This window comes from Capricornis sumatraensis, chromosome 22 (assembly GCF_032405125.1).
Source record: "Capricornis sumatraensis isolate serow.1 chromosome 22, serow.2, whole genome shotgun sequence".
Classification (NCBI taxonomy): domain Eukaryota; kingdom Metazoa; phylum Chordata; class Mammalia; order Artiodactyla; family Bovidae; genus Capricornis; species Capricornis sumatraensis.
This window is the reverse complement of record NC_091090.1, coordinates 12,872,295-12,881,371: the sequence shown is the minus strand read 5'-3', so window position 1 is coordinate 12,881,371 and position 9,077 is coordinate 12,872,295. Positions and strand designations below refer to the sequence as shown.

The 9,077-nt window shown below is 56.3% G+C and overlaps 1 protein-coding gene across 1 annotated transcript; it reads left to right on the top strand.

Annotated features, from left to right (window-relative positions):
- The first annotated feature begins 2,121 nt into the window (after positions 1 to 2,121).
- Positions 2,122 to 8,139, top strand: MLN (motilin). Its single transcript, XM_068960996.1, has 4 exons — positions 2,122 to 2,238; positions 4,395 to 4,505; positions 5,841 to 5,949; positions 7,952 to 8,139. Exons 1-4 carry the CDS (start codon positions 2,122 to 2,124, stop codon positions 8,137 to 8,139), a joined length of 525 nt encoding a protein of 174 aa, XP_068817097.1.
- Positions 8,140 to 9,077: the final 938 nt, after the last annotated feature.

Here is a 9,077-nt window from a genome sequence, read left to right as displayed (position 1 = left end):
CCGCCCGGCGCGGAGCCTGGGCTCCGGGAAGTTAACAAAAGAGCCGGGGGCCCTCGGGAGAGAGGGCGTGGCTAGACAAGACCAGTGGGAAGAAGAGGCTGCCGCCCCCTTGGCCAAAGCGCCTGAGCCCCAGCCGCAGGGATGGAAAAAGACAAAGTCAGCAGCTTATCCAACAGTGAAAAAGCTCTCGCTCCCACCCTGAGCGCCCAGAATGCAAACGAACGTAGGTGACATGCCGGCTGCCAGTTGGATCACGAAAGTGAACAGCAGTTGGGTGTTCGCCTTCTTTTTTTTTTGGACGTTCGCCTTCTTATTTAACGTTTTTATTGATTCTTATGGGGTGAATTAAGTGTGAGCACTGGATGGAAAGGGATCTGTAGCCTCTCCACGAAGGAAATGAAGCATGAGCCGTGTGATACAGTGGGGTCCCCCGCTAGGGGGCGGGGCCCAGAGACTGCAGCAAGAGGAGGGGGTCTGCGACTCGAAGTCCCCCTCCTCCCCCGCGCCCTGTCCCCTCAGCAGAAGTGGGGCCTCGGCTCCTGAGAGGCGGTCTTCAGCAGGTGGCTGGCCTTCCCACCCTCCTAGAATGGCAGGTGTTGGCTGTCTGAGCCCTCCTGTCCTTACTCTTGGAGTTCAGCAGCACGGCTGGGCCTTCCCACCCTCCTAGAATGGCAGGTGTTGGCTGTCTGAGCCCTCCTGTCCTTACTCTTGGAGTTCAGCAGCACTGGGAGACCACGTAGGATGGGGCAGCAAGAGAGCGAGAAGGCAAGGGGGCCTTCAGATGGCCGAGGAGACGGGCCCTGCTGGCTAGGCAAGGAGCAAGTCCGCAGCCTTGGAAGATTCTCTCCAAAGGGATGGTCGAAGTCGGACCCAAAGGGAAGCTCGGGGGCCAATCTGGGGTAGGACCCTCTCCTCCAAATGGAATCCCCTGCCCAAGGGCTGTCGAGCTGACCCCCAGAAGCTCCTTATCTGAACCCTGTAATCCCCCACCCCTGCTGCAGCAGAGGCTGCCCCCAGCCTCCCCTCCCCGCTCGGGGGTTCTGCCCCCTGCGGTGCCCGTCTCCCTTTTCTGTGGGCAGAGGCCGAGTGCACCAGGCCTCAGAAGGGCCAGCCTCTAGCCCCTACTGCCTTCAGATGGGTCCCTTCACCTCCACAGGTCTCCCCCCTCCTCGGATTACACCTGCTCCCAGGCGGGTGTGAGGAGTGTGTGGGACCCAGTGTGCTAGCATAAGGAATCAGCCAGGCCGGCCCCAGCACCATTCTGACCCCGCCCCCTTCTCAGCTCTGCACTCTGGTGGTCCCCATGCCCACCTGTTCCCTGGCAGTTTAGGTCCCGCCAGCCATTCCCGACACACCCACTTCTGGGATGTGGACAGGCCCCACGCTCTTATGCTGGCACCTTGCCAGCACTGGTGGCACTGTACCTGGGGGGTCTGGGGGTTACAGGAAGGAGGTTGTTTCTGGATGGCGGCCAGCAGGCAGCTAGACTTGCTGGTGCTGAGGAGGCGCTTGTGAGAGCCAGTGCCGGCCGGGAGAGGCGGGGACCCTGCCCTGCTCTTCTGTGCTGCTCCAAGCTGAAGTTTTCCATCCGGCTCTGCTGCACCTGGGCAGAGGGTCTCAACCCCTTCCTCTCTAGACCTGGGGTCTTGGCCTGGTTCCACCAGGCAGGACTGGGTGGGCCTGGATCCATCCCTCTTACCCTGCTAATTGGTTCAGGGAGCAGGCAGGGCTCTCTGATCTTGGGGCTTGCTTCTGCTGATAATCTAAGAGTTTACTGCCTATCTGCAATATGGGGGTGCTCCTGCTTCATTAGCTCAGCTGACGCCAGAAGACCTCCCCAGTAACAAAGGGAAAGGCCAACAAGTGGAATGATACATTTCCGGTGTGGCCAGGGGGCAGGGCGGCCTCTCTCGGGGGCTTGGGGCAGAGAAGGGGCTCTAAGCTCCTCTGGTACAGCCCCACACCAGGCCCAAATCCAGAGAGGGCAAGCAGCTTGCCCAAGATCACACAGTCCCAGGTGGGGCGTGGACCAGAGCTGAGGGCGCCTGCCTCCGATGCAGTGGTTTGTCCCTGAGCCCTACACTGGGTGACAGGGGCTCCCTATCGTTGTCCAGCTCCAGAATGCTGTCCCGCAAGGCCACGGCCATCCTGCTGGTAGTGCACGCAGCTGCCATGCTGGCCTCCCAGGCGGAAGGCTTTGTTCCCATCTTCACCTACAGCGAAGTCCAGAGGATGCAAGTAAGATATTCCCAGGCTGCCCGCCTCCCCGGTGTGGCCAAGGTGACCCACAAGCCTGCTCAATGACAAGCATCCCTTCAGTAAACCCATGTTTAATCAGATATGCCAGAGACACTGAGGTGAGCCTGAAGGACTCCAGATAACCCCAGGCTCCAGCCATCTGCCCAGCCACCTTCTCTCCTTCACCAGTACCACAAAGGTGTCAGTGGCCCCCATAGGTGACATCTTTTCCTACCCCGGCCATCCTTTCGGGGGAATTTTTCAATTAACAAGCCAATAAATATTTGCAGAGCATCTCTGTAGCACAGAGGGCCACCCCGGGTGAGAGGTCAGACACACAAGGAAATCTCAGAACCTCCCATCCTCAAGGAGCTGACTCAGGAGCCAAGGCGCCAACATGACAAATTCACTCAGGGTAGAAAACAAAGCAGGGAGATGCCACAAGACAGGACGTGATTAATTGTCCAGAAGTGATGCTGACAGTATGCACTGAGTTCAGGGGAGCAGAAACACGGTGGGCTGGTGGAGAAGAGGGGAACCTGCTCTGGGGGCCCCGAGAAAGAAGAATGCAGGGACAGCTGGGCACAAACATTCACAGGTACCTTTCCAGGGAGTGGCGGCCAATGCCTCCTTCTCTTTAGAACCCAGAAGAAAACAGGGCAGGCTTAGTGGAACCTAGGTGGTGCGGCCTGTGGAAAACGGCTGCTAGACCCGCCTCCCTGGGCCTTTTACCTTAGATGTCACGGAGTTCTGAGTGCCTTTCCACCTTTGTCTCGCGATCTCTCTCTCTCTTTTTTTGACCTTGCTGCACAGCTTGTGGGATCTTAGTTCCCTGCCCAGGGATTGAACCCAGGCCCTCAGCAATGACAGGGCAGAGTCCTAACCACTGGACCACCAGGAAATTCCCTGTTTCTGTTCATTTTTTTTATGTGGACCATTTTTAAAGTCTTTATTAAATTTGTTACAACACTCTGTTTTATGTTTTGATTGTGGGCCACAAAGCATGTGGGATCTTAGCTTCCTGACCAGGGATTGAACCTGCACCCTCTGCATTGGAAGGCGAAGTTTAACACTGGACCACCAGAGAAGTCCCCGCCCGCCCCCCCTTCCACGTTCTTTTCCAGTGAGATGAAGGAATGGGGCTTTGTGTCCCATGTGTCTGAGACTGAGGTTCCAACAGGGACCCATACATGAGTCAGTGCTCTTGGGGGTCTCACGGCCCTGAGGTGCAGCCTCCGCAGCAACACGCTCTGTCCAGGGCAGATTGCCACAGACACAGAGAACGGCGTCCTTTACAGGGGCCAGGCGGGACCCAGCTCCCCTTCAGGGGAGGAGAAGACACAGAGGGCTGCGAATAGATGCAGGAGATCCCCTAGACCCACCTCCTCCCGCCTGCCACTGTGGAAACGACGACCGACCATCCCAGCATCACCGCTGCTCGGGGCAGGCCCGGAGCCGAACCCCCAGAACGTCCTCAGAAAAACCAAAGAAACGGGCTGGGTCTGACCTAGGTGCCCGGGGGCCTGGCAAGCAGGATGCCCGGCAAGATGAGAGGCTGGACAGAAAGAGCCAAACTCGGTGCTATGTGAACTGGCAAAATGGCAGTGAGAGGGTGCTTGGGGTTTATCTGCTCTGTGGTTTCCTCCTCGTAATTGCCAGGCACCGGGATTTTTATGAAGAAGCTGCAGACTCCTTTCTCCATAATTCATCTCCTTGTCTTGCCTCTTATAAATCACTTCCCAGGGACTCCAGTTTCTGGGCCACCCCATGGCGCCCTCACAGGCTGGGCCGTCTTGCTGTCTTTTTTTTATAAGCTCTTTGCTATGAAAAACACATTTTCATCCTTAATATGCAGGAAGGGCGGCCATTATTTTTAGCATCTTAACTTAATTAACAGTAACAACCTGGGTGTGATGCTTGAACTACAAAGGAAGGATTCCTCTTTGGGTTGACTTGGTGGTGGGCAAATCCAAGGATGATGTGAGGTCACCAGGTGTCTGAGACGCTCTGGGAGAGAGGCGCCTGGGAGAGGGGATTCTTTTGGCCTGTAGGGGGTTGGGGGGGTCAGGCCCCTTAGCACTCCGAATAGGAACCCCAAAGGGCCACGAGTGTTTGAGGGAGGGTGAGTTTTACACGATTTTGTGCCCGGCCCCTAGGAAAAGGAGAGGTACAAGGGGCAAAAGAAATCCCTGAGTGTACAGCAGAGGTCAGAGGAGGGCCCTGCGGACCCCGCGGAGCCCCGGGAAGACCAACAAGAAGTTATCGAGGTGAGCAGAAGACGGGGTGGGGGGGGTGATGGATCAGGGAGGGGGGAGGGAGTGCAGAGAAACCCGGTTGGGGGATGGTCCCCCAGGCATCACAGCATGTGCTGTGAACTAGACACTCAGGTGATGAGCTCCATCCTAGGAGGGAGAGACAGACACGAAGGATGAGACAAGAAATCGTTTCAGGCACCAAATAAGCAGGCAGGATAGACAGTGGGGCTGGCAGGGGAGGGGAAGGAAGGCCTCTCGCCTATTCTCTCCCCCGGGAGAGGAGGTGGTATTTGATTTGAAATTTGGAGGGTAAGAAGGGGCCACCCATGCAAACAGCTAGAGCAAGAACATCCCAGAAGAAAGAAGAGCGAGTGCAGAGGCCCCGCTCTGAGGCCCTAGAGGCCCCGGAGGGTCTGGGGAGGGCAAAGAGGCCAGCAGGGCCTGGGAGGCTGCTGAGGGTTCCAAGCTGGGATGGGTACCTCTTGCCGCCTCTCCTTCCCCCAGAACCATGAGAGCCATTCTGGGTCATCCAGTCCAGCCAGCAGCAGGGCTGGAAGCCTGAGCCTGCAGAGCCACCCCTAAGGCTGTCCTCAGGCCTCCTGAGCCCATTTCCCACCCCCGGTGAGCTGGGTAGGAGGAGGGGCAGTGGGCCTGGGACTCCTCCACCACGGCTCTCCAGGGTCAGGGGGTCTCCAAGTCTGCCTGCTGGCTTGTGCAGCAAGAGCACAGAACCGGGAAGCTCTGAGGGTGCTGGTGAGATCAGCTGGCTTCCCCTGGCTCTGCCCCTCTCCCCTCACACGGGTGGAGAGCCTCCAGACAGCTCCTCCACCCAAGGGTAGCCTATGGGTCCCCACATGGACCCTGCAGCCAGGCCCCCTGGGTGCCCTTCTCCCTCTGCTACTTGGAACCTTGTATGACCTTGAGCAAGTGACTCAACTGCTATTTGTCCTCAGTTTCCTCATCTGCAAAATGGGAGCTCTAGTAGTCTCTACCTAGCAGCATAGGATTATTGAGGGGCTTAACAGGATTTAGAAGGACACCTGGCACCTAATAAGACTCCCACATTTTAGCTATAATTCAGGGGAAGGGGAAGGGCATTTGCTTCCTCAGACTCCCCACCAGGGGAGGGGAGGTGACCCTCCTCCCTCTCAGCTGGTCTCAGGCTCTGGCCCCAGGTGAGATTGAGGGGAGGGGCCAGAATTCCCAGCAGACCCCTTCCATTTCCCGCCCCCCCCAGAATGGGGAGGAGTGAGGGGCGGTGGTCCTTGCAGTCCAGCCCGCCACCTGTAGGCACCCAGGGATTAACGGCTTGCACTCCCTTCTTGTTAACGCTGCCTTATTTCACAGCTGACTGCTCCTGTGGAAATTGGAATGAGGATGAACTCCAGGCAGCTGGAAAAGTACCAGGCCACCCTGGAAGGGCTGCTGCGCAAGGTGCTGCCATCCTCCCGGAATGGTATGGGGGTACGGGGTGGGCGGACACCTCCGGGTTCACCTCCTGCAGCGCAGCCCAGTAGGATTTCGGGGGGCTGTCATTTGTTTTTCTGCTTTGCCCTTGAGAACCAGAAGCTGTCTTCTCCTGCAAGCTCCCCCACCCCACCCCATCACCGAGGGGAGCCTAATCACGGGGCGGGGGGGGGCGGTCGGGGAGAGGGGCGGCGCGGGAAAGGGGCGGTGGTGTACGTGGAGGTGGGGCTCAGACGGCCGTCGCAGGTGGGGAGCCTCATTCCCCAGCCAGGGGCATCTCCAGGCCCCAGACCCCTTCCCCTAGCTTCTGCCTGGCAGGGGATTACAAGTGACAAAGACCGCAAGCCTCCTTCTGCAGAGAGCCATTCCTTCCCTCCCCGGGCGCCCCCGGGGCTGGATGGTGACTCTGAAGGAAACCCTGGGGCAGAGTAGCCACAAAAGCCTGCAATTTCCACCCCACCCCACCCCACCCCATTCATTCTGCCAACCAAAGTCCTCAGCCCCATTTGGCATTGCCTGAGTCAAGGTCAGCCTGAGTCACTGGTGCAAAGCTAGGTCTTATCTGACAACCAGCTACTAATTTCTTCTCCTAGTCCCCAGGAGGAGAGGAGAGGGGGGAGGAAGTGTTGTTTGGGGGCAGGGAGGTTAAATTCCTAGCCCCAGGCAACACAGAAAGCTGGAGGCAGACCTGGCCAGACCTCCCCTCCTTCCTCAGACCTGCAGACAGATTCACAAGGTGGTTTCATAAATGGATCTGCTGACCCTTCTGAGCTGCAAACCTCCTTTGCTTTTCTCCAGCAGCCCAGTGACAGGCCACTCAGGGGAGAAGGTGGACAGAACTTGGATCCCCCAACCCAGAGAGGACCCAGAAATGTGCACAGCTCATCCACTGGATTTTGAAGGAAAACATCTTCTCCCAAACAAATCTCCCGCCAGCAAATAAATCATGAAATATACAGAAATGACTCTTTTATTTACTATTTTAATTTACAAAGGTCAGATTCTGGTCGTGCCATAAAGGGGGAAATAAAGCTCAGAGAGGGTTTGGCCATAAATGGTGCGCCTATGATCAAGTATGAGACCCATGGAATAAGATTTGCACGGGCTCTTCTGTTCTACATGAGGAAAGTGAGGCCAGAGAAATAGCATTTTTTGCCCACATGCTGAGCCAGTGGCAGAACAAGCACTGGAACTCAGGTCTCCTGCATACTGGTCCATTTTCTGTTTACTGACTTGAGGTCTAATGGACCAAAGCGTTTTAAGGCCTCTGCACTCAACCCCTTGCTGGGTAACTTCTAGCCAGCCCTTTAACCTCAGTGAGCCTTTTTGGAAAGCAAGGTGGTAATATCTGCCTTGAGATCTGGGGGATGGGACACCAGCAAAAAGCAAATTATTATTATCACCATGTGACTACACGCTCCAGCATCTGCGGCAGAATTACACAGCCAACCCACTTATTTCTGCCTTCTAAACAAAACTGTATGGGAAATTTCACTGTAATTTAATTTTACGTTAATGGATGTTCATTTATTTATAAACTGGGGCCATATAGGAAGCACAGCTCCTTCCATCCATAGGTTACCAGCAATTAAACAGTGCCCACACCGAATTTCCACCCGCTCCTGCCACTTGAAGGGCTTAGCCCTGGATTAGTAGTCGAAAGAAGACACGACTCCAGCCCTAAAAAGGACCCTTGTTTGGGGTGCTCTGCACGCTCTCCCCTCAACCTTACAGAGGACCCGGAGCCTGCACGGTGCACGCTCCCACAGTTTCCGACGCACGTACTGATCAACCCAAGCACAGCTGCGAGATCCCGGGAAGCACTGCCAAGACAGCCGCTAAAAAATGGGGAGAGAGGGCTGCAGCAGGGCACGTCGGAGGGTGCGGAGGAAAAGACACAGGAATCTCGCTCTAAAGCGGGGGACTGCAGGGACCGGATCCAGGACCCCTCCTCGCCCTTTCCAGCTTCCTTAAATTCCTCCGCTTGTCAGTAACGCACTCAGAGAAGCAGGAAAAGAAAAGGCTCCCTTTCTCGTCGTCCCTGTTTCGCGCCTTCCCCTCGCCCTGTGCTGGGGTCCGCCCCGACAGTGAGCCCATCTTGCCCCGTCACCAGCAGGGGGCGCCCATTTCTGGGGCCAGGGTCCCCACACCCTCTGGGGGATTTTCTCGAAGCTCCTGAGGGTTGCACAGCAGTATTGAAACGTATGCCATGGAGGGAAATGAGACTCCTGGGAGATTTCACCCCAGATGGTCTGCATCCTTTTTTTTTTTTTTTTGCATTGGGGCATGAGGGATTTAATTTCACCGCCAGGGCTGGAGCCCGCGCCCCCTGCATTGGAGGCGTGAAGTCTTAACCCCCCACCCTGCGAAGGCCAGGGAAGTCCTGGTCTGCATCTTTTTCAGTGGGAATTGCTTCAGCAAGCACAGCACCTGGGAAGCGCAAGGGTGCTGTCCGTTCCGCTGGACAGCCCCGCTGGAAGCTCCGCGCTGCAGCCGCCTTGTCCCCCAGCCTCACCCAGCGGCCTTTGCTGTGCTTCCCGGTAATGAGCCAGAACCGGGACTCAGCCAACACCTGCTTCTGTATGCACGGCGCCCTGGCCGCCTCTTTAGATGTGTCGGCGCCTCTCTTCTTCGGTTTTCCTCCTCCTGCCAGTGTTCGACCTCTCACCATCGGCTCAAATAATTCTTTTATTTTTTAAATAAGCGCCTCCATTTCCAGGAGATCGGACTCAATTGCTTACAGGACAGACACAGTCTTGGAAGGAATTAAAACTGGAGGATAGAGAGATAGCTTCGGGAGGTTCTGAGCTGAGCCAAGGACAAAAGGATCATGTTTTCACAAAACAGAAGAGAGACACACTCCTGACTAAAGCTAGAGGATGCCTAGAGCAGGGCCTAGCAGCATCAGACAGGGGACGTGCCCAGAGAAACCAGGTGGGCAAAGATGCCCCTTCTCCCCACATCCTGGTGAGGCTTATCCAGCAAAACCTTCAAGAATCTCTCCAGTTACCTGGCAATTACAGAGAGTTACAGATTACCCGTTTTCATCTGAAATGTACCTTTATACTTAGGACCACGGGTAATTCATAGGGCAACCTGAGCCTAGATTCACAAGAC

What these genes read in the sequence shown, in the direction of transcription:
- MLN (XM_068960996.1), top strand. Translation starts at nt 2,122, where the DNA reads ATGCTGTCCCGCAAGGCCACGGCCATCCTGCTGGTAGTGCACGCAGCT. An exon ending in ACCAACAAGAAGTTATCGAG is followed by an intron (nt 4,506 to 5,840) that starts GTGAGCAGAAGA and finishes CTTATTTCACAG; the next exon opens with CTGACTGCTCCTGTGGAAAT. An exon ending in GCTGCCATCCTCCCGGAATG is followed by an intron (nt 5,950 to 7,951) that starts GTATGGGGGTAC and finishes TCCGCTTGTCAG; the next exon opens with TAACGCACTCAGAGAAGCAG.